The 25,911-nt window shown below is 44.9% G+C and overlaps 1 protein-coding gene across 1 annotated transcript in view; it reads left to right on the top strand.

Annotated features, from left to right (window-relative positions):
• Positions 1-835: 835 nt before the first annotated feature.
• The window catches only part of ephx2 (epoxide hydrolase 2, cytoplasmic), a 59,201-nt gene continuing 34,125 nt past the window's right edge, over positions 836-25,911 (top strand). Inside the window, exons 1-6 of the mRNA XM_055862675.1 lie at positions 836-1,101; positions 2,889-2,967; positions 3,112-3,271; positions 3,356-3,546; positions 14,487-14,609; positions 14,827-14,898. Of these exons, the coding sequence (XP_055718650.1) occupies positions 998-1,101; positions 2,889-2,967; positions 3,112-3,271; positions 3,356-3,546; positions 14,487-14,609; positions 14,827-14,898 (729 nt within the window). The 5' untranslated portion in view covers positions 836-997. The remainder of the gene's footprint in view (positions 1,102-2,888; positions 2,968-3,111; positions 3,272-3,355; positions 3,547-14,486; positions 14,610-14,826; positions 14,899-25,911) is intronic.

The following is a 25,911-nucleotide window of genomic DNA, read 5'->3' as shown; positions in this document are numbered from 1 at the left end:
GTACTTTACACTTTACTATTTATATTTTTGACAACTTGTACTTTTCCTTCACTACATTCTTAAAGAAAATAATGTACTTTTTACTCCATACATTTTCCCTGACACCCAAAAGTACTTGGTCCAAGAAAATGGTCCAATTCACACCTTTAAGCAAGAGAACATCCCTGGTCATCCCTACTGCCTCTGATCTGGTGGACTCACTAAACACAAATGCTTTGTTTGTAAATGATGTATGAGTGTTTAAAATAATAATTTTAAAAAATTGGGCCATCTGGTTTGCTTAATATAAGGAATTTGTAATTATTTATACTTTTACTTTTGATTACTTATGTATATTTAAAACCAAATACATTTGGACTTTTACTCAAGTAGTATTTTACCGGGTGACTTTCACTTTTACTTGAGTCATTTTCTATTAAGGTATCTTTAGTTTAACTCAAGTATGACAATTTAGTACTTTTTCCACCACTGCCCACACTGTCCACACCCCTCTTGTTGGCGGAAAGAAAATGTTGCTGTTTTAAAGTTAATTTCCTGCAATTCTACGCATTCTTCCATGCATTATGTGTTTATATGATGTCATGGATCGAAGCCCAACCGAGTAAAAATAAATAAACATAGAGAACGGCAGAAAGTCACTCATGAATGTGTTTCAAAACATCTATAAGCGCTCATACAGCGAGCTGCTGATTTGAGTGTGAAATGTGCCTCTTTTGAATTGATACTTGTCAGTAGAAGCGTTTTATGGAAGTTTTACTGGTTGCGTTCAAGGCAGTCGTACTACTACAGTCGCGCTGCGCTTTTTATTAGACCGTATCTCAAGTGTTCAGCGGCGCGATTACGATGAACGCATCCATTTGTTTAAGGGAGGGGTTGTGTGTATGAAAAGGCAGAATACTTTATTTCTACATGCATATTTGTAGTAGTTCAGAGTTTCACTTTCACTCTTTACTCCTAAGTGCCCTGTAAAGATTCCCCGGACAAAGAGATCGGTGAAATGGCGAGCGAGAAGGCAGTTTTGTTCAATCTGTGGGGTGTCGTGGTTTCTCCCAGACCCGCAGAAACTTTCCTCAAATTCGAAGAGACCCACAAACTCCCCAGGTAGGAATACATATTTTTCCAGGGGTGAGAGATAGTGCAGAGTGCTGGCAGACACTAAAACTTTACACGCATACTTGAAACATAACATCGCTTTTCTAGGGAGTTTTTCCGAGCCACCGTGCTTCTACACCTGCATTACTTGCTGTTTGGGGTTTTAGGCTGCGTTTCTGTACAGCACTTTGAGATATCAGCTGATGTAAGAAGGGCTTTATAAATAAAATTTGATTGATTGGTAACACAAGCATGGCGTAACTGAAATTATAGTTTTACCATAGTCTAGGCTACGTTCTGCTGACTGTCGAGGAATAGCCCCGTTATTTATTGCTGCCCCTTTTTTACTCGTTCCGAATCAATCTGCTAACGGTTTTTACATGGCCTGAAGGTACGAAAATATACAGTTTTTACAAAAAGAAATCATCCACTTCCACAGATAGCAGTGGTGACGCGCAGTTTCGCGGTCTGAGCAAGCCTCCCCAACCAATAATAAGAAATAAAAAATTGCCATGGGGCAGATGTATTTTCTTTGTAGATAAATTCATGCTATTATACACAATTTGCCATAAGGGTGTTTTAGCTCTCAGGGATTCTTGAAAGATGGGACAATCTCAACTTTTGCCCCCACAAATATTTGTCTTAATTTAACCCAATTTGAAATATATATGGTTTGACAGACCAAATGATCAGCTATCACAGCAGGTGAATGAATAACCTCCCCCGCAAAAATGTTTTCATAAAATGCAACGAACTGGATTTATGTCAACTCTGTCAGACACCATCAAAGGCATTTGATTTTTATCATTATTGTACAACAAGTTTTTAATTAAAGGCCTTGATTGTTTAATTCAAACTTATATTTGCTTCGTTTTATAGTACTATTAAATGCTTCAGGGTTTATTTTGTTAGCATTTTGGCACATTTTACAAGATGTTGAACATAAAACAACGTTTTATAATGCAAATGTTATCCCTTTGGTGTAGAATAGCAAACGCAGTGCATTGGTAAAGTATTCAGACCCCTTGACTTTTTCCACATTACAGCCTTATTCTAAAATGTATTCAATTATTATTTTTCTCATCAATCTACACACAATAGCATCTAATAACAAAGCAAAAACATTGTTTGTTGTTGTTGACATTTTTTGCATTTCTTATTTACATAAGTTTTCAGACCTTTTGCTATGAGACTCCAAATTGAGTTCAAATCCTAATGGTATAGCTGACTCTGCTCTTTCCAGATTCATTTTGTATTTTAGACAAATCTGACAGAGTTGACCAAATCTCCAGACACATCTTTTAGGAATCACAGTTTTGAGATAAATATCGGTTAAAGTCACAGAGGGAAACGACATACCATCATTTTTCGGTTAATATCCTTTATTGACATTTTGTTTTATATTTTAAACACTTTTTTTTTTGGACAGTTTGAAATTGGGATCCTTTGGACAAGAACATTTCCATAGTATTTAGAAAATTGCAAAAACTAATATTTTCCCTTATAAAATCCCCCTAAATGTACATTTTAATCTCAAATAATGCAACAAAATAAAATCCCTGCCGGACAAGGATCGTCCCGACTTTTCAAGAATCCTTGAGCAAATTTCCTGCTATTCTACACATTTTGCCATGAGTCTAAGATTTTTTTGTTGTTGCGGTTTAAAGCTAATTTGCTGTAATAATATCTATTTTTTTTTTACATCACAGCATATGACGCGCTATGCCAGTGACAGACAGACACGATTGTGCAATATGTTTGTGCTGTGTAAATGTATGTTTATGTTTCGGGTTTAGTGGTTTTCTGGAGAAGCTGGTGACAAACGAGAACAGCGCCATGCAACGTGCAGAGAGGGGCAAACTCACCCTCTCTCAGGTGAGTTACACACACACACACACACACACACACACACAGGTAGCCTAAACAGACAAATAATGTGTCTTCCATGGAAATGATTGCATCACCTTGTGATGACACGTCAGAGTGTGTGTGTGTGTGTGTGTGTGTGTGTGTGTGTAGATGATCCCAGAACTTGATGCAGAGTGTGTGAGTGCAGCATCTGACCAGAAGGTCAGTCTTCCTACTGGGTTCTCTGTGAAGAGCCTGTTGGAGGAACTCAGAGACTCAACCACCGTCAACAAACACATTCTGCAGACTGTAGCTACACTCCGCAGACAAGGTAACACACACACACACACACACACACACACACACACCTTGTACATTCTAAGGTCACATGCCTAGTCCTTGTGTTGTCTGTCAGGGTTATTGACAGGTGTGTTGGCCAACCAGTGGGTGGATGACAGTGGGTATGGAGATAGCTCTGGCCGTCTCCTCTCTCTGCTGGGCGGACATTTTGATGTGGTGCTACAGTCCTGTCGTACTGGCCTCAGGGTCCCAGAGGCCGACCTGTTCATCTCCGCTCTCAAACAGCTGGGAGTGCCTCCGAAACAGGTTCACAAACACACACACACACACACACACACACACACACACACACACACAATCTGACTTGTCATCACTTCTCACTTTCACTTGTGAATGCAAGAATTTCCATGGAAGGCACATTTCAATTGAAGACACATTACCATAGAAGAGACATATAAGACACATTGCCATAGAAGAGACATATAAGACACATTGCCATAGAAGAGACATATAAGACACATTGCCATAGAAGAGACATTACCATAGAAGAGACATAGAAGACACATTACCATAGAAGAGACATAGAGACACATTACCATAGAAGAGACATAGAAGAGACACATTACCATAGAAGAGACATTACCATAGAAGAGACATAGAGACACATTACCATAGAAGAGACATAGAGACACATTACCATAGAAGAGACATAGAAGACACATTACCATAGAAGAGACATAGAGACACATTACCATAGAGACATAGAAGACACATTACCATAGAAGAGACATAGAGACACATTACCATAGAAGAGACATAGAAGATGCATTACCATTGTCAAGTTGTCTAGGTGTTATAATTATTTTCAGCTCTGCCCAAACTTGAAAACGGCTTGCTCAACCCGTGAAGGATGCAAAGGGACAACTCAATTCCTTTCCAGTGTTTTATTATGGTTTTGATGCCATTTGTTGAATATGTTGAAATAGTTGATTTGTTGAATAGAGTAGTTGAATCACAGAGGAATAGGGAATAGGAATAGCAATAGCAATAGGAATAGCACTAGGAATAGCACTAGGAATAGGTTGATAACCTTAAACAAACAGAGAATAAACATGCATTATTTTACACTAAACAATGCATGACACAGCAACAAAGCATGGCTTTGAATAAAGTAAACGTTTAAACAATTTAATCTAGCACTTCTAGCAATTACTTCTGAGGTCAGAAAATATCCACAACAAAAGTCACCACTCCTACCAGAGTTAAACATGTAAATTGCTAAGCACTGGATGCAACATAATAAATAATTCCAAACATTACATACCAGTTGCGTCTTTAGGGTTGAACAATGAGCTGTGTGTATGTTGAGGACCAAACATTTTATACCCATGCTTATCTGACAGGTGCGCATGTAAAAGTAGTCCCTCCAGAAATCCTGGCTCAATTTTTTAGTTCCACCTGTGTTTTTCGGGTTATCTGCCCTCTTGAGGCCTGGAGGTCTTTAAAGGAAGAGCTGCCATTGTGCTCATGTTTTGAGTGTTCTGTTTTGACGCAACACCTCCCACTTGACCTCCTGGTTCTTGAACCGAAGGAGGTCACACGAACCTCTGTGTTGGGCATGTTCGATTTCAGCTATCAGGCTCTTCCTTCTTCAACAGGAAGTATAACAATGATGCGTCTGACATCCCTATGAAGAACTGTAGCAGGTATTTTAGTTGAGAGTGTCTTTGACTTCTCTTGAGCAGGCTTCACAGTTGAGACTGGGTAGCTGGGAAAAGTTCTGACATGCACATCTCTGACGATGCCCTTCTTGTCAATGTTGACACTGATGACTCTGGCTAGTTTGTAGTGACCCCTCCAGGCATTTTGGTCAGCCAGCCAGACAACATCTCCAACAGCCACATTCCTATGTGTTGTGTGCCATTTACTCCTCACGAATAGATTGGGCCCAGCTAACTGACTCCACTTCCTCCAGAACCGGTCAACTTCTGTTTGGATAGCTCTCAATCTTTTGTATGGGTAGCTTTCAAAATCAAAGCATCCAAGATCTCCTCTGGGTCCAATCCGTCCAAGCAGAAGGGAATTTGGGCTGATGTATTCTATGCAGTCCTCCCGGCTTTGAGTTCTTGCATCTATGGGCCTCTCATTGGCAAGGTTAGCAGCCGTGTAGAGAAATGTTTGAAACTCACTCCATGTGAAGAGTCCTTCTCCTCCCAGGTTGTGCAAAGCCCGCTTCACAGTACGAACAGCTGCTTCTGCAGCTCCATTCCTGTGAGGGGAGTCTGCTGGGTGGATTTTCCAGCTCCATTCTGTCCCATGCTTGGAAGCTTCATTTTCAAGCTGAGATTTACCTAGTTGATCCAAGAAGATGTAGAGTTCTTTGAGGGCAGGTATGGCACCCACAAAGTTCTTTCCAGGATCTGACCACAATTTCTTTGGGTGCCCTCTCAGTGCCGTGAATCTTTGGTAAGCCAGTAGGAAGCCTTCCATCGACTGGTCACTGACAACATCTGTGTGTATAGCTCTGGATACCATGCAACAGAAGACAATACCCCACACCTTGAGCTTGGTTTTCTTTTTCACCTCGTCCTTGACTTCATACGGTCCAAATAAGTCCACTGTTGTGTACTCAAATGGTCTGGCTGGTGTTATCCGCTCGGATGGAAGGTCACTCATGATCTGTTGGCACTTTCTGGCCCTGGCCTTTCTGCACACCACACAATTGTCAACTCTCTTTTTAGCCAGCTTCCGGCCTTTTATCACCCAGGCTTTCTTCCTCATCCGGAGGAGTGTGCCTGCTATTTCTTCATGATTTGCACCATGGGCCTCTTGAGCTAGGAGAGTGGATATCCATGCCTCATATGGTAGAATTGGTACGGCAGTTTCGTCCTCATCAAAGATCTGGAACCTTCCTCCACAAACTAAGAGCCCAGTCTCTTTATCTCTGTAAACAGCGAGTCTGTTGAGAGTGGTATCTTGAAAGGTTATACCTTCTTGAGCTGCAAGGAACAAGTCTCTTAGTGCATCCTCACACTCCCCGACAGTGAGTACAGCTTGTTTGGCTCTGTACCTCCAGTTTGTTGTAAGAGCGTCCTCCCACTTTGGCTTATCTGAGGCTGAATTCTTGGTCAATATTTCTTTCCATCTCGTTGCGGCTCTCCAAACCCAGGCAATGACTCGGATCAGCCTGGTCAGATTGCTGAATTTCCTGATGTCAATCAGTTTTGTTACCGCAGAGCCGGCTGGTGATCTTCGGATCCGAGTCTTAGGTTCATCTGGTTTATTTTGCTGTGTATCACTCTGGTTTCTCTTGACCTGCGCTCTGGTCAGTGCTGCTGAGAAAGCTTTCCTTCGAAGTTTGTTTATACCTTCCTTGGCATACGCAGCGATTCCTTTGGCTGACTTATGTGGCCACTCTTTCACAGGTTTCCTCAGGAATGCTGGTCCATCCTGCCACATGGAATCTTCCTGGAGGTCTTCTGGGGCTGCCCCTCTTGTTATGATGTCAGCACTGTTCAGGCTTCCTGGGATCCACCACCAGTCTTCTATGGATGTGGATTTCTGGATCTCTCCAACTCTATTTGCAAAGAAAGTTTGATATCCATAGCTGTCTCTCTGGATTGCTCCCAACACAGTTTGACTGTCCAGTAGATGGAGCCATCGTTCAATTTCTATTCGACTATGCTTTTCAACGTACTTTCGAAGTCGTGCTGCATAGACAGCACCGCAGATTTCAGCTTTTACTGGTTCTCCCTTTTGGTCCAATGGTGTGAGCTTTGCTTTGGATTCAACCAGTCTGACTTTGATGCCTTGCTGGGTCTCCCATCTTAAGTACACTACGGCTCCATAGCTCTTGTCACTTCCATCAGAGAATGTTATTCCCCATGGTTTTCCAATCCAGTTGGCTGGTGTGAGGCTTCTGTGAAAGGTGATTTGGCCAAGACGTGTGTATTCCTCAAAGAATTGGATGGCTTCTTCCCTCAAATTTTCAGACAAAGGTTTGTCCCAAGTGTCTCGGGTCAGAGTTTTGCCTCCAGCTTCCTGAAACGCCTTCCTGACAAGAATGGCGTCCTTTTGTTTGGCAGGTGTGACGAGGCCTATTGGGGCATACAGGCTAGCTACCTGGCTCAGCAGTTCTCTTCTCGTCAGTGGGTTTGGAGTTTTCCCTCTCACCTCTTCATCAAGGAGATTTTGGCCGACTCTCATTTTCCCTTTCCTCTTTGAGAAATTGATTGAAGTCATGAGGTACAGTCTATCCTCCTCAACAAGGTATCCAACTCCAAGGGCTTTATTGTATCCTTCCCTCATTTGGTTTGGGAGAATGAGTGCTGTGCTTGACTGCGCTCCTTGTTCTTCTGGTACGATCTCCTGCCTCCCACTTTGATCTGACCGGACCCAGGGCTTGAGGACGAAGCCGCCTGCCTTCAGGATCTCTTCAACACTTTTGGTGTTCTGGTCCAGCTTTTGCAAGTCATTATGGGAAGTCAGGATGTCATCGACATAGGTATCCTCTTCAAGGATCCTACGTTCCTCCTCCAGGTGAGCAAACATGGGCAGTTTGCTTGTCTCTCTCATAGCCAATTGCGCAATGCACCCTGCTGGTCGATCGCCAATGTTGACTCTGGTGATCGCATACTCTTCAATCTCTTCCTCCTCAGTGTCTCTCCAGAGAAATCTGTGGAGGTGCATCTCCAGGTCTTCCAACCACACAGAATTGTACATTTTCTTAATGTCGCCGAGGGCAGCATTGACGCCTCTCCTGAACCTGAGTAGTACTGCTCGGATGGGATTGAGGACATCAGGCCCTTTCAGCAGAAGGTCATTCATGCTGACCCCTCTAAACTTCTGGCTGCTGTTCCATACCAGTCTCACAGGTGTTGTGAGAGAGTGCGGGTTTGCTGCCACCAAGTGGCTGACATACCATACTGGCCCCTTCCAGCTGGCAATGAGCTCTTTGGTGAGTTTCTTCGCTGCTCTTCTCTCGACCATTTCATGGACTTGAGCTGTGTATGCTATTCTCCACTCTGGCTCTTTTTTGAGTTGCTTTTCTGTTCTCAAGAAGGTGGCTTCCACCCCACTCCTGTTGTCAGGAAGGGAACTTGGATCTTGAATCCAGGGGTATTTTGTGTCCCAGTGGGGTTCATCACTGTGAGCATCTGCTTTGATGTAGGTGAGGCCTTTCCTTATGATCTCCAGCTCTCTTTCCTCACTCAGAGTCATTTCTTTGCCTCCTGGTTGACAGTTGCCGCACCGGCATCCTCCACACTTTGGGTCGCAAGCTGCTCCAATGCTGTCCCACTTCCACCAATCCAAGAACTCTCTGTGAGCAACTGTTCCTTTGGTTTCAGCTGTGAACAGCTTAGCTATCTCTTGATACTTGACAGCAGTTGCTTTCATGGATCGAGCAAAGTGTGTTTCAGACCTGTGTGCGGCTATATCCACTTCTTCAAACAGATCTGGATGTGCTCCACCAACAGTCTTTCCTAGCGGGCCTTCCCACAAGACAAGGTCTCCAATCACCTTCACTCTTTGCGGAGCAAGTCTTCCTTCGCGGTGGCTTATCAGTAGCTCAATACTCTCTGGTCTACTCAGATCTCCTAGATTGACTTCTGGGAAGAACTTCTTGAGTTGCTCAGGTTTGATGACTCTGTGGACGTTGGCAATTTCATTCAAACCATAGCAGATAAGCTCATGAGCTCTTTCCGTGCCTATGGGCGTTTTGACCCTCACTCTGAGGAGATATCTTCTGGTTCTAACCTTCATGGCCATTCCTCCGACTCCATGAACGACTAAAGTGATGTTTTCACTTCGAAGATTTAATCTTCTGGCAGCTCTGTGAGTGATGTAGTTTGTGTCCGATGCCAAGTCGATCAGGGTTCCAATTCTTTGTCCTGCATTGGCAGTTACCTTGAGCAGCATTAGAATAACTGGCAATTCTTCTACTGCACTTGACTCAGTCACTCCCAGCTGATTATTTGAGACACAGTTTGTTTTCGCAGTGGCGTTGGTGAATGCTTTCTTGAATTTCTCTGCCATCTCTGGGGAGAGCTTAGATACCAATTCCTCCTGCTCCTCTGTAAGCGTATACCTTCTCACATTGGATTGTCTTCTGTCTGAGACACTTCTCTTGAAATCTCCCTTCAGACAAAGAAAGAAATGATGGTCTTTCTTACAGTCTCTTTTCCTGCACAGGTAAGTGTCTTTGCATTCATCATCTTCTCCATGACAGACCAAGCACCTCTTGCAGGCCCCCAGCTTTTCTACAGCATCCAACTTTTCCACCGGCTTCAGTTCTTTGAAACGCTTGCAAAAGAAGATCTTTTCTCTATGCTTTTCATCTCCACAGACAACACAGCCGCCTTTCATTGTGGAACGTGTGGACGCATATCTCCTCTCCACACAAGCATATTTCTTCTCTGGCTTTTCACTCACTCCCAGCTGCTCTAATTTTTCAAGAATTTCCTCCTGTGTTTTCAGGAATTTAAGAAGGTTTTCAAAGTGATTGTCCGGCGTGACATTATTCCTCGGGTTAACCATGAAGACAAGCCAATCCCGCTTGATGTTGTCAGGTAACTTGCTTTCTATGGATCTAATCACTAGTGGGTTGTTGATGGCTCCTGTGCCTCCAAGCTCTGTGAGATCATCCAGTGCCTTCTCTATAGTTTGGATCATGTCGATAACTTTTCTTGGCTGATTTGCTCTTAAAGCAGGAACTTTCTCCAGATCCTCAATTATCTCCAAGGCAATTGTAGACTTGTTTCCATACCTGTTCTCAAGCACACTGAACATGTCCTCAGCAGTATTGTAAGTAGACAAACGGAGGTCTCTGCACATTCTCTCATCTACACTGTCAAGGAGTTGGATCTTCTTCACTTCGACTGAGCCTGTTGGTTCCCCCTGCTTCAGTAGACTCTCCCAGTCTCTCCTCCATCGATGGAAATTCCTTTTATACCCACTGAACCTGGGTAAACAGGTTGGTTTTATTCTCAGTGTCGGATGTGGAGCTGGCATGGGCATCTGCAGCACTCTCCCTCTGTCTTTATCCTCATCCGCAATTCTTTGCGCTGTGAGAAATTCTGCCCTCCTTGCTTCAAGGTTGTTTCTGAATGCTTTCAGATCCTTTACTCTGGCTTCCAGCCATTCTTTTTCTGCTACTGGAATCCACATCTCCCACTCTGCTAGGCTTGTGATTGCATCTTGGACTTGTGCCTTCGCACCATCCCACCGTAGCTCGAAGCCATCTCTATTTACAGCAATAACAGGTATTTGAGCAACTCCATCACAGGCGGTCTCCGCTTCTTTGATTGCAGACTTCACCTCGTCCTCCCCGTATCTAGGCCATAGGTTGGACTGGATCATCCCCCTGACCTCATCCAATCGTACTTCGCATTCTTGGAATGTCTTCTCAAGTTCAGTCTGCTGCTGCTTGCTCAGGTCAGCTTCTTCACCCTCATCGGTTTCAGCTTCAATGTCTGCCAGAAGTCCAGCCCTGTATTCATCATTTGTCTCACTGACCTTCCTTGCCTCCGACGTGAGCTTCTTGAACTCCTCTCGCAGTTCGCTCTTAGTCATGTGTTTTGCACCTCTGCTAAGGAAGTTTGCTTGCTTGGTAAAAGCACTCTTAGCCAAAGTTCTTTCTTGCTTCAGCTCCTTCACTGTTTTCCCAAGAGCTTCCTCCGCCATTTTGAGATGTAAGCCAATATCCTCTCTGCGACGACAGCTTTCCTGACTTCAGGCCGTTAATCCTTTTGTCTTCACTGCCACCTTGGTTATCAACTGTCAAGTTGTCTAGGTGTTATAATTATTTTCAGCTCTGCCCAAACTTGAAAACGGCTTGCTCAACCCGTGAAGGATGCAAAGGGACAACTCAATTCCTTTCCAGTGTTTTATTATGGTTTTGATGCCATTTGTTGAATATGTTGAAATAGTTGATTTGTTGAATAGAGTAGTTGAATCACAGAGGAATAGGGAATAGGAATAGCAATAGCAATAGGAATAGCACTAGCACTAGGAATAGCACTAGGAATAGGTTGATAACCTTAAACAAACAGAGAATAAACATGCATTATTTTACACTAAACAATGCATGACACAGCAACAAAGCATGGCTTTGAATAAAGTAAACGTTTAAACAATTTAATCTAGCACTTCTAGCAATTACTTCTGAGGTCAGAAAATATCCACAACAAAAGTCACCACTCCTACCAGAGTTAAACATGTAAATTGCTAAGCACTGGATGCAACATAATAAATAATTCCAAACATTACATACCAGTTGCGTCTTTAGGGTTGAACAATGAGCTGTGTGTATGTTGAGGACCAAACATTTTATACCCATGCTTATCTGACAGGTGCGCATGTAAAAGTAGTCCCTCCAGAAATCCTGGCTCAATTTTTTAGTTCCACCTGTGTTTTTCGGGTTATCTGCCCTCTTGAGGCCTGGAGGTCTTTAAAGGAAGAGCTGCCATTGTGCTCATGTTTTGAGTGTTCTGTTTTGACGCAACAACCATAGAAGAGACATAGAAGACACATTACCATAGAATAGACATTACCATAGAAGAGACATAGAAGACACATTACCATAGAATAGACATTACCATAGAAGAGACATAGAAGACACAGTACCATAGAATAGACATTACCATAGAAGACACATAGAAGACACAGTACCATAGAATAGACATTACCATAGAAGAGACATTACCATAGAAGACACTACCATGGAAGAGACATTACCATAGAATAGACATTACCATAGAATAGACATAGAAGAGACATTACCATAGAAGAGACATAGAATACACATTACCATAGAAGAGCCATTACCATAGAATAGACATAGAAGAGACATTACCATAGAAAGAAGACACATTACCATAGAATAGGCATTGCCATAGAAGAGACATAGAAGACACATTACCATAGAATAGACATAGAAGACACAGTACCATAGAATAGACATTACCATAGAAGAGACATTACCATAGAATAGACATTACCATAGAAGAGACATAGAAGACACATTACCATAGAAGAGACATAGAAGACACATTACCATAGAAGAGACATAGAAGACACATTACCATAGAAGAGACATAGAAGACACATTACCATAGAAGAGACATAGAGACACATTACCATAGAAGAGACATAGAGACACATTACCATAGAAGAGACATAGAGACACATTACCATAGAAGAGACATAGAAGACACATTACCATAGAAGAGACATAGAGACACATTACCATAGAAGAGACATTACCATAGAAGAGACATAGAGACACATTACCATAGAAGAGACATAGAAGACACATTACCATAGAAGAGACATAGAAGATGCATTACCATAGAAGAGACATTACCATAGAAGAGACATAGAAGACACATTACCATAGAATAGACATTACCATAGAAGAGACATAGAAGACATTACAATAGAAGACACATTACAATAGAAGACACATTACCATAGAAGAGACATAGAAGACACAGTACCATAGAAGAGACATAGAAGACACATTACCATAGAATAGACATTACCATAGAAGAGACATAGAAGACATTACAATAGAAGACACATTACCATAGAATAGACATTACCATAGAATAGACATTACCATAGAAGAGACATAGAAGACACATTAGAAAATAAAGGAGAGCTGCACACTCTAGGAGCTCAGATGCAAAAATATTTAATTACCAACGTTTCGACAGGCAAGCTGTCTTCTGTACCCTGATGAAGACAGCTTGCCTGTCGAAACGTTGGTAATTAAATATTTTTGCATCTGAGCTCCTAGAGTGTGCGGCTCTCCTTTATTTTCTAGTTTTCTACTCCGTTAGCCAGCACCTCGCCTACATAGGTGTGCGTTTCTTTTTTCTTCTAAATAGAAGACACATTACCATAGAATAGACATTACCATAGAATAGACATAGAAGACACATTACCATAGAAGAGAAATAGAAGAGACATTACCATAGAAGAGACATTACCATAGAAGACACAGTACCATAGAAGAGACATAGAAGACACATTACCATAGAAGAGACATTACCATAGAAGAGACATAGAAGACACAGTACCATAGAAGAGACATTACCATAGAAGAGACATTACCATAGAAGAGACATTACCATAGAAGAGACATTACCATAGAAGAGACATTACCATAGAAGAGACATTACCATAGAAGAGACATTACCATAGAAGAGACATTACCATAGAAGAGACATTACCATAGAAGAGACATTACCATAGAAGAGACATTACCATAGAAGAGACATTACCATAGAAGAGACATTACCATAGAAGAGACATTACCATAGAAGAGACATTACCATAGAAGAGACATTACCATAGAAGAGACATTACCATGGAAAACATAGTAAATTAAATATGTGCACATACATTATCTTATTATGTAAATGTCATCAAATTAGCAACAACTCCTGATATCAATGTCTTGGAGTCACTGCTTGGAGCTCCCATGGAAAACATGAAATCATGTGTTGTAGTAGCTGTTACAGTGCTTACATTCCTAAAACCACCCACACCCCTTCCTTTACAAAGCTCTGTCTGCACAGGACCCGAGAAACCCCATCTGCTCTTCCTGTGTAGAGTCGCTCTCAACAGAAAGTTGTCTGTTTTAGGGTCGTAGCTCAGACGTCTTTGGTCGTTCTTAGAAACATCCTCTTGTCTCTCTTCCTCCCTCTTGTCTCTTTTCCTCCCTCTGTCTCTCTTCCTCCCTCTGTCTCTCTTCCTCCCTCTTGTCTCTCTTCCTCCCTCTATCTCTCTTCCTCCCTCTATCGCTCCTCCCTCTTCTCTCTTCTCCTTCTATCGCTCCTCCCCCTCGCTCCTCCCCCTTCTCCCTTCTCTCCTCCTCTTTGTCTCTTCTCGTCTCTCCTCCCTCTTCTCTTCTCCCCCTTTTCTTTTCTCTTTTCTCTCCTCCCCCTTCTCTCTTCCTCCATCTCTCTTCCTCCCTCTTGTCTCTTTTCCTCCCTCTGTCTCTCTTCCTCCCTCTCTCTTCCTCCCTCTTGTCTCTTTTCCTCCCTCTATCTCTCTTCCTCCCTCTATCTCTCTTACTCCCTCTATCGCTCCTCCCCCTTCTCTCTTCTCTTCTCTCCTCCCCCTCCTCTTTCTCCTTTTCTTCTTCTTCCTCTGTCCCTCCTCTCCTCTCCTTTTTCAAACCAAACTTAGACCATTTTGGTGTTATAAGTGGATAGTTGACCTGTCAGTCTGTACTTCAGGCTCTGTGGTTGGCTGATGATGAGGAGGGGGTGGGAGCAGCAGAGGCATTAGGGATGACAGCTGTTCTGGTGAAGGACCTGCCTGAAGCTCTGAAACAAGTAGAGACCTTCGCTGGAGTACAGGTAACACACACACACACACACACACCAACATGTTGGAACTTTTGTTGTCCGTGAAAATGTCTGTGAGTAGGTGACGATTATTTAGCAGATTTGCAGTAATCAGCTGTCAGATTTGTTGTCACAGACACCCCGATACACTCGCTAGCTGCATTATTCCAATCTCCTGTTTTGATTTGGTGTGTGTGTGCGCGTGTGCATGTGTGCGTGTGTTTTCCAGGCCGTAACAGGGGAAAGCTACCCAGCCTCTTGCAACCCAGAAGAAGTTTCTCATGGATATGTCACCATCAAGGTAACAACCCCCCCCCCCCCCCCCCACACACACACACACAACACACGCACGCACGCACGTACGCACGCACGCACGCACACACACACACACACACACACACACACACACACACACACACACACACACACACACACACACACACACACACACACACACACACACACACACACAGCACAGCACAGACAATGTTGTATGTAGAAGAAAGTGTGTACAGCAGTAGTGCACACTGTGGTATTTCACCCAGTAGATATGGGAGTTTATCAACATTGGATTTGTTTTCTAATTATTTGTGGATCTGTGTAATCTGAGGGAAATATGTGTCTCTAATAAGGTCATACATTTGGCAAGAGGTTAGGAAGTGCAGCTCAGTTTCCACCTCATTTTGTGGGCAGTGAGCACATAGCCTGTCTTCTCTTGAGAGCCATGTCTGCCTACGGCGGGATTTCTCAATAGCAAGGCTATGCTCACTGAGTCTGTACATAGTCAAAGCTTTCCTTAATTGTGGGTCAGTTACAATCGTCAGGTATTCTGCCACTGTGTACTCTCTGTTTAGGGCCAAATAGCATTCTAGTTTGGTCAGTTTTTTTGTTAATTCTTTCCAATATGTCAAATAAATATATTTTTGTTTTCTCATGATTAGGTTGGGTCTAATTGTGTTTCTGTCCTGGGGCTCTGTGGGGTCTGTTTGTGTTTGTGAACAGAGCCCCAGGACCAGCTTGCTTAGGGGACTCTTCTCCAGGTCCATTTCTCTGTAGGTGATCGCTTTGTTATGGAAGGTTTAGGTGGTTGTAGAATTTAACGTCTCCTTTCTGGATTTTGATCATTACCGGGTAGTAATGATCTTATGGTGATTAAAATATATTGGTGATCCAATAACTTTGATGAAAGAAGTCAAGCACCCTGTCATCCTAACCCTAACCCTAACCCTGTCATCCTCTCCAAACACCTTGACATATCTACATTTATACATATCTACATTTATACATATCTACATTTATCCTCCGCCACAAACACCTTGACATATCTACATTTATCCTCTGCCACAAACACCTTGACATATCTACACTTCTACATATCTACATTTATACATATCTACATTTATCCTCCGCCACAAACACCTTGACATATCTACACTTCTACATATCTACATTTATACATATCTACATTTATCCTCCGCTACAAACACCTTGACATATCTACACTTATCCTCCGCCACAAACACCTTGACATATCTACACTTATCCTCCGCCACAAACACCTTGACATATCTACATTTATCCTCCGCCACAAACACATTGACATATCTACATTTATCCTCCGCCACAAACACCTTGACATATCTACATTTATCCTCCGCCACAAACAACTTGGCATATCTACACTTATCCTCCGCCACAAACACCTTGACATATCTACATTTATCCTCCACCACAAACACCTTGACATATCTACATTTATACATATCTACATTTATACATATCTACATTTATACATATCTACATTTATACATATCTACATTTATCCTCCGCCACAAACATCTTGACATATCTACACTTATCCTCCGCCACAAACACCTTGACATATCTACATTTATCCTCCGCCACAAACACCTTGACATATCTACATTTATCCTCCGCCACAAACACCTTGACATATCTACATTTATCCTCTGCCACAAACACCTTGACATATCTACACTTATCCTCCGCCACAAACACCTTGACATATCTACATTTATCCTCCGCCACAAACACCTTGACATATCTACATTTATACATATCTACATTTATACATATCTACATTTATCCTCCGCCACAAACACCTTGACATATAGTCATATACTAATAGGTGTAGTACTCCTGATTCCAAGGGGTTAGTAGGTGTAGTACTCCTGGTTCCAAGGGGTTAGTAGGTGTAGTACTCCTGATTCCAAGGGGTTAGTAGGTGTAGTACGCCTGGTTCCAAGGGGTTAGTAGGTGTAGTATGTCTGAAGACAAGGGGTTAGTAGGTGTAGTACTCCTGATTCCAAGGGGTCAGTAGGTGTAGTACGCCTGGTTCCAAGGGGTTAGTAGGTGTAGTACTCCTGAAGACAAGGGGTTAGTAGGTGTAGTACGCCTGGTTCCAAGGGGTTAGTAGGTGTAGTACGCCTGATTCCAAGGGGTTAGTAGGTGTAGTACGCCTGGTTCCAAGGGGTTAGTAGGTGTAGTACGCCTGGTTCCAAGGGGTTAGTAGGTGTAGTACTCCTGATTCCAAGGGGTTAGTAGGTGTAGTACGCCTGGTTCCAAGGGGTTAGTTGGTGTAGTACGCCTGATTCCAAGGGGTTAGTAGGTGTAGTACGCCTGATTCCAAGGGTTAGTAGGTGTAGTACGCCTGATTCCAAGGGGTTAGTAGGTGTAGTACTCCTGATTCCAAGGGGTTAGTAGGTGTAGTACGCCTGATTCCAAGGGGTTAGTAGGTGTAGTACGCCTATTTCCAAGGGGTTAGTAGGTGTAGTACTCCTGATTCCAAGGGGATAGTAGGTGTAGTACGCCTGGTTCCAAGGGGTTAGTAGGTGTAGTACGCCTGATTCCAAGGGGTTAGTAGGTGTAGTACTCCTGATTCCAAGGGGTTAGTAGGTGTAGTACGCCTGGTTCCAAGGGGTTAGTAGGTGTAGTACGCCTGATTCCAAGGGGATAGTAGGTGTAGTACTCCTGATTCCAAGGGGTTAGTAGGTGTAGTACGCCTGATTCCAAGGGGTTAGTAGGTGTAGTACGCCTATTTCCAAGGGAGTAGGTGTAGTACTCCTGATTCCAAGGGGTTAGTAGGTGTAGTACGCCTGGTTCCAAGGGGTTAGTAGGTGTAGTACGCCTGGTTCCAAGGGGTTAGTAGGTGTAGTACTCCTGATTCCAAGGGGATAGTAGGTGTAGTACTCCTGATTCCAAGGGGATAGTAGGTGTAGTACGCCTGATTCCAAGGGATTAGTAGGTGTAGTACTCCTGATTCCAAGGGGTTAGTAGGTGTAGTACGCCTGATTCCAAGGGGTTAGTAGGTGTAGTACTCCTGATTCCAAGGGGTTAGTAGGTGTAGTACGTCTGAAGACAAGGGGTTAGTAGGTGTAGTACTCCTGGTTCCAAGGGGTTAGTAGGTGTAGTACGCCTGATTCCAAGGGGTTAGTAGGTGTAGTACTCCTGAAGACAAGAACCAACATTCTAGAAAGACCAATATCCAAGATCTGCCTACTCCAAGAAGGTGCAGTTTAAGAGGAAGCCTCCTTCAAGTAAAAATCTCTACAGGATCGGTGCCCCCCCCCCCCCCCCCCCCCGCCGCGGGAAGGTTGAGTTATCGTAGGCTAATGTGATTAGCGTGAGATTGTAAGTAACAAGAACATTTCCCAGGACATAGACATATCTGATATTGGCAGAAAGCTTAAATTCTTGTTAATCTAACTGCACTGTGTAATTTACAGTAGCTATTACAGTGAAAGAATACCATGCTATTGTTTGAGGAGAGTGCACAATTTTTGAACTTGAAAATGTATCAATAAACCAATTAGGCACATTTGGGCAGTAATGATACAACATTTTGAACAAAAATACAATGGTTCATTGAATAAGTCTAAAACTTTGTACTTACACTGCTGCCATCTAGTGACCCAAAATCTAAATTGCGCCTGGGCTGGAATAATACATTATGGCCTTTCTCTTACGTTTCAAAGATTTTTTAAATGATTTTTGAAATTTTTTAAATGTTATATTCTTCTACATTAATTTCACATTTCAACAAACTTCAAAGTGTTGGTAGCAAGAAATGGTACCAATAATATGCATATCCTTGCTTCAGGTCCTGAGCTACAGGCAGTTAAGATTAGGATATGTCATTTTAGGAGAAAAAAAAGGGTCCGATCCTTAAGAGGTTTTAAGCTTTTCACACCAAGTCATATTGGGTCCGACGTGGAGTAGCTGAGGGGCAGCGATGCTCCACAGGCCGTGGACCCGGCTGATGACGACAGTGTTGGAGATGAACCCCCAACACCGCTGGGAACCAATCGGTGTGGGGGTCTCTGGCGATCCCTTAGAGGAGAAGGTGTTGACAACCCAGGATGCCCTGCTGTTACTGTCCACCCCATCTACAGTTGAGACACGCAGGAAATGACAAACTGGGTGCTACAGGATGCTGCCATGTACGACCCGTCAACCTATTACAGAACTTACCTTGTTATAGGCTGAGCTGGGGCTAAGCTACGACAGAGTTTCCTTGTTATAGGCTGAGCTGGGGCTAAGCTACGACAGAGTTGACCTTGTTATAGGCTGAGCTGGGGCTAAGTGGTTGTTATGGGCTGAACTGGGACTAAGTGGTTGCTATGGGCTGAACTGGGACTAAGTGGTTGTTATGGGCTGAACTGGGGCTAAGTGGTTGTTATGGGCTGAACTGGGGCTAAGTGGTTGTTATAGGCTGAATTGGGGCTAAGTGGTTGTTATGGACTGAACTGGGGCTAAGTGGTTGTTATGGGCTGAACTGGGGCTAAGTGGTTGTTATGGGCTGAATTGGGGCTAAGTGGTTGCTCTGGGCTGAACTGGGGCTAAGTGGTTGTTATGGGCTGAACTGGGGCTAGGTGGTTTTAAGGTTGTAACCTCTGATCCTGCAGATCATCCCTCCATGACGACAAAAACACATAACATTTGTATAATTGTTTCAGAACAGTTAGGGTCCGGTGTGTAGGAACCATTTTGGACTGTTTATGAGTCGTGAATATGTTGTCTGTCAAGGGTTAGGTGACCAGGAAGGGTTAACACAGGTGACCAGGAAGGGTTAACACAGGTGACCAGGAAGTGTTAACACAGGTGACCAGGAAGGGTTTGTACAGGTGACCAGGAAGGGTTAGTACAGGTGACCAGGAAGGGTTTGTACAGGTGACCAGGAAGGGTTAGTACAGGTGACCAGGAAGGGTTAGCACAGGTGACCAGGAAGGGTTAACACAGGTGATCATGAAGGGTTAACACAGGTGACCAGGAAGGGTTAACACAGGTGACCAGGAAGGGTTAACACAGGTGACCAAGAAGGGTTAACACAGGTGATCAGGAAGGGTTAGTACAGGTAACCAGGAAGGGTTAACACAGGTGACCAGGAAGGGTTAACACAGGTGACCAGGAAGGGTTAGTACAGGTGACCAGGAAGGGTTAGTACAGGTGACCAGGAAGGGTTAGTACAGGTGATCAGGAAGGGTTAACACAGGTGACCAGGAAGGGTTAGTACAGGTGACCAGGAAGGGTTAGTACAGGTGATCAGGAAGGGTTAACACAGGTGACCAGGAAGGGTTAACACAGGTGATCATGAAGGGTTAACACAGGTGACCAGGAAGGGTTAACACAGGTGACCAGGAAGGGTTAGTACAGGTGACCAGGAAGGGTTAACACAGGTGACCAGGAAGGGTTAGTACAGGTGACCAGGAAGGGTTAGTACAGGTGACCAGGAAGGGTTAACACAGGTGACCAGGAAGGGTTAACACAGGTGAGCATGAAGGGTTAACACAGGTGACCAGGAAGGGTTAACACAGGTGACCAAGAAGGGTTAGTACAGGTGACCAGGAAGGGTTAACACAGGTGACCAGGAAGGGTTAACACAGGTCATCAGGAAGGGTTAGTACAGGTGACCAGGAAGGGTTAGTACAGGTGACCAGGAAGGGTTAGTACAGGTGACCAGGAAGGGTTAGTACAGGTGACCAGGAAGGGTAAACACAGATGACCAGGAAGGGTTAGTACAGGTGACCAGGAAGGGTTAGTACAGGTGACCAGGAAGGTTTAGTACAGGTGACCAGGAAGGGTTAGTACAGGTGATCATGAAGGGTTAACACAGGTGACCAGGAAGGGTTAGTACAGGTGACCAGGAAGGGTTAGCACAGGTGACCAGGAAGGGTTAACACAGGTGATCATGAAGGGTTAACACAGGTGACCAGGAAGGGTTAACACAGGTGACCAGGAAGGGTTAACACAGGTGACCAATAAGGGTTAACACAGGTGATCAGGAAGGGTTAGTACAGGTGACCAGGAAGGGTTAGTACAGGTGACCAGGAAGGGTTAACACAGGTGACCAGGAAGGGTTAACACAGGTGATCAGGAAGGGTTAGTACAGGTGACCAGGAAGGGTTAGTACAGGTGACCAGGAAGGGTTAGTACAGGTGACCAGGAAGGGTTAGTACAGGTGACCAGGAAGGGTAAACACAGGTGACCAGGAAGGGTTAGTACAGGTGACCAGGAAGGGTTAGTACAGGTGACCAGGAAGGTTTAGTACAGGTGACCAGGAAGGGTTAGTACAGGTGATCATGAAGGGTTAACACAGGTGACCAGGAAGGGTTAGTACAGGTGACCAGGAAGGGTTAGCACAGGTGACCAGGAAGGGTTAACACAGGTGATCATGAAGGGTTAACACAGGTGACCAGGAAGGGTTAACACAGGTGACCAGGAAGGGTTAACACAGGTGACCAAGAAGGGTTAACACAGGTGATCAGGAAGGGTTAGTACAGGTAACCAGGAAGGGTTAACACAGGTTACCAGGAAGGGTTAACACAGGTGACCAGGAAGGGTTAGTACAGGTGACCAGGAAGGGTTAGTACAGGTGACCAGGAAGGGTTAGTACAGGTTATCAGGAAGGGTTAACACAGGTGACCAGGAAGGGTTAACACAGGTGACCAGGAAGGGTTAGTACAGGTGACCAGGAAGGGTTAGTACAGGTGACCAGGAAGGGTTAACACAGGTGACCCGGAAGGGTTAACACAGGTGAGCATGAAGGGTTAACACAGGTGAGCATGAAGGGTTAACACAGGTGACCAGGAAGGGTTAACACAGGTGACCAGGAAGGGTTAGTACAGGTGACCAGGAAGGGTTAACACAGGTGACCAGGAAGGGTTAACACAGGTGATCAGGAAGGGTTAGTACAGGTGACCAGGAAGGGTTAGTACAGGTGACCAGGAAGGGTTAGTACAGGTGACCAGGAAGGGTTAGTACAGGTGACCAGGAAGGGTAAACACAGGTGACCAGGAAGGGTTAGTACAGGTGACCAGGAAGGGTTAGTACAGGTGACCAGGAAGGGTTAGTACAGGTGACCAGGAAGGTTTAGTACAGGTGACCAGGAAGGGTTAGTACAGGTGATCATGAAGGGTTAACACAGGTGACCAGGAAGGGTTAGTACAGGTGACCAGGAAGGGTTAGTACAGGTGACCAGGAAGGATTAACACAGGTGACCAGGAAGGGTTAACACAGGTGACCAGGAAGGGTTAGTACAGGTGACCAGGAAGGGTTAGCACAGGTGACCAGGAAGGGTTAACAGAGGTGATCATGAAGGGTTAACACAGGTGACCAGGAAGGGTTAACACAGGTGACCAGGAACGGTTAACACAGGTGACCAGGAAGGGTTAACACAGGTGATCAGGAAGGGTTAGTACAGGTAACCAGGAAGGGTTAACACAGGTGACCAGGAAGGGTTAACACAGGTGACCAGGAAGGGTTAGTACAGGTGACCAGGAAGGGTTAGTACAGGTGACCAGGAAGGGTTAGTACAGGTGATCAGGAAGGGTTAACACAGGTGACCAGGAAGGGTTAGTACAGGTGACCAGGAAGGGTTAGTACAGGTGATCAAGAAGGGTTAACACAGGTGACCAGGAAGGGTTAACACAGGTGATCATGAAGGGTTAACACAGGTGACCAGGAAGGGTTAACACAGGTGACCAGGAAGGGTTAGTACAGGTGACCAGGACGGGTTAACACAGGTGACCAGGAAGGGTTAGTACAGGTGACCAGGAAGGGTTAGTACAGGTGATCAGGAAGGGTTAGTACAGGTGATCAGGAAGGGTTAGTACAGGTGATCAGGAAGGGTTAACACAGGTGACCAGGAAGGGTTAACACAGGTGATCATGAAGGGTTAACACAGGTGACCAGGAAGGGTTAGTACAGGTGACCAGGAAGGGTTAGTACAGGTGATCAGGAAGGGTTAGTACAGGTGATCAGGAAGGGTTAGTACAGGTGATCAGGAAGGGTTAACACAGGTGACCAGGAAGGGTTAACACAGGTGATCATGAAGGGTTAACACAGGTGACCAGGAAGGGTTAACACAGGTGACCAGGAAGGGTTAGTACAGGTGACCAGGAAGGGTTAACACAGGTGATCAGGAAGGGTTAGTACAGGTGACCAGGAAGGGTTAACACAGGTGACCAGGACGGGTTAACACAGGTGATCATGAAGGGTTAACACAGGTGACCAGGAAGGGTTAACACAGGTGACCAGGAAGGGTTAACACAGGTGATCAGGAAGGGTTAGTACAGGTTACCAGGAAGGGTTAGTACAGGTGACCAGGAAGGGTTAGTACAGGTGACCAGGAAGGGTTAGTACAGGTGACCAGGAAGGGTTAACACAGGTTACCAGGAAGGGTTAGTACAGATGACCAGGAAGGGTTAGTACAGGTGACCAGGAAGGGTTAGTACAGGTGACCAGGAAGGGTTAGTACAGGTGACCAGTAAGGTTTAGTACAGGTGACCAGGAAGGGTTAGTACAGGTGATCATGAAGGGTTAACACAGGTGACTAGGAAGGGTTAGTACAGGTGACCAGGAAGGGTTAGTACAGGTGACCAGGAAGGGTTAACACAGGTAACCAGGAAGGGTTAACACAGGTGACCAGGAAGGGTTAGTACAGGTGACCAGGAAGGGTTAGTACAGGTCACCAGGAAGGTTTAGTACAGGTGACCAGGAAGGGTTAGTACAGGTGATCATGAAGGGTTAACACAGGTGATCATGAAGGGTTAACACAGGTGACCAGGAAGGGTTAACACAGGTGACCAGGAAGGGTTAGTACAGGTGACCAGGAAGGGTTAGTACAGGTGACCAGGAAGGGTTAACACAGGTGACCAGGAAGGGTTAACACAGGTGACCAGGAAGGGTTAGTACAGGTGACCAGGAAAGGTTAGTACAGGTGACCAGGAAGGGTTAGTACAGGTGACCAGGAAGGGTTAACACAGATGACCAGGAAGGGTTAGTACAGGTGACCAGGAAGGGTTAGTACAGGTGACCAGGAAGGTTTAGTACAGGTGACCAGGAAGGGTTAGTACAGGTGACCAGGAAGGGTTAACACAGGTGACCAGGAAGGGTTAACACAGGTGACCAGGAAGGGTTAGTACAGGTGACCAGGAAGGGTTAACACAGGTGACCAGGAAGGGTTAACACAGGTGACCAGGAAGGGTTAGTACAGGTGACCAGGAAGGGTTAACACAGGTGACCAGGAAGGGTTAACACAGGTGACCAGGAAGGGTTAACACAGGTGACCAGGAAGGGTTAGTACAGGTGACCAGGAAGGGTTAACACAGGTGACCAGGAAGGGTTAGTACAGGTGACCAGGAAGGGTTAACACAGGTGACCAGGAAGGGTTAGTACAGGTGACCAGGAAGGGTTAGTACAGGTGACCAGGAAGGGTTAGTACAGGTAACCAGGAAGGGTTAGCACAGGTGACCAGGAAGGGTTAACACAGGTGACCAGGAAGGGTTAACACAGGTGACCAGGAAGGGTTAGTACAGGTGATCAGGAAGGGTTAGTACAGGTGACCAGGAAGGGTTAGTACAGGTGACCAGGAAGGGTTAGTACAGGTGACCTGGAAGGGTTAGTACAGGTGACCAGGAAGGGTTAGTACAGGTGACCAGGAAGGGTTAGTACAGGTGACCAGGAAGGGTTAGTACAGGTGACCAGGAAGGGTTAGTACAGGTGACCAGGAAGGGTTAACACAGGTGACCAGGAAGGGTTAACACAGGTGACCAGGAAGGGTTAGTACAGGTGACCAGGAAGGGTTAACACAGGTGACCAGGAAGGGTTAACGCAGGTGACCAGGAAGGGTTAGTACAGGTGACCAGGAAGGGTTAACACAGGTGACCAGGAAGGGTTAACACAGGTGACCAGGAAGAGTTAACACAGGTGACCAGGAAGGGTTAGTACAGGTGACCAGGAAGGGTTAACACAGGTGACCAGGAAGGGTTAGTACAGGTGACCAGGAAGGGTTAACACAGGTGACCAGGAAGGGTTAGTACAGGTGACCAGGAACGGTTAGTACAGGTGACCAGGAAGGGTTAGCACAGGTGACCAGGAAGGGTTAGTACAGGTGACCAGGAAGGGTTAACACAGGTGACCAGGAAGGGTTAGTACAGGTGATCAGGAAGGGTTAGTACAGGTGACCAGGAAGGGTTAGTACAGGTGATCAGGAAGGGTTAGTACAGGTGACCAGGAAGGGTTAGTACAGGTGACCAGAAAGGGTTAGTACAGGTGACCAGAAAGGGTTAGTACAGGTGACCAGGAAGGGTTAGTACAGGTGACCAGGAAGGGTTAGTACAGGTGACCAGGAAGGGTTAGTACAGGTGACCAGGAAGGGTTAGTACAGTTGACCAGGAAGGGTTAACACAGGTGACCAGGAAGGGTTAGTACAGGTGACCAGGAAAGGTTAGTACAGGTGACCAGGAAGGGTTAGTACAGGTGACCAGGAAGGGTTAGTACAGGTGACCAGGAAGGGTTAACACAGGTGACCAGGAAGGGTTAACACAGGTGACCAGGAAGGGTTAACACAGGTGACCAGGAAGGGTTAGTACAGGTGATCAGGAAGGGTTAGTACAGGTGACCAGGAAGGGTTAACACAGGTGACCAGGAAGGGTTAGTACAGGTGATCAGGAAGGGTTAGTACAGGTGACCAGGAAGGGTTAGTACAGGTGATCATGAAGGGTTAACACAGGTGACCAGGAAGGGTTAGTACAGGTGATCAGGAAGGGTTAGTACAGGTGACCAGGAAGGGTTAGTACAGGTGACCAGGAAGGGTTAGTACAGGTGACCAGGAAGGGTTAGTACAGGTGACCAGGAAGGGTTAGTACAGGTGACCAGGAAGGGTTAGTACAGGTGACCAGGAAGGGTTAACACAGGTGACCAGGAAGGGTTAGTACAGGTGATCAGGAAGGGTTAGTACAGGTGACCAGGAAGGGTTAGTACAGGTGACCAGGAAGGGTTAGTACAGGTGACC

This window comes from Salvelinus fontinalis, chromosome 15, assembly GCF_029448725.1.
Source record: "Salvelinus fontinalis isolate EN_2023a chromosome 15, ASM2944872v1, whole genome shotgun sequence".
Lineage (NCBI taxonomy): Eukaryota > Metazoa > Chordata > Actinopteri > Salmoniformes > Salmonidae > Salvelinus > Salvelinus fontinalis.
This window is presented reverse-complemented; position numbering and strand designations above follow the sequence as displayed.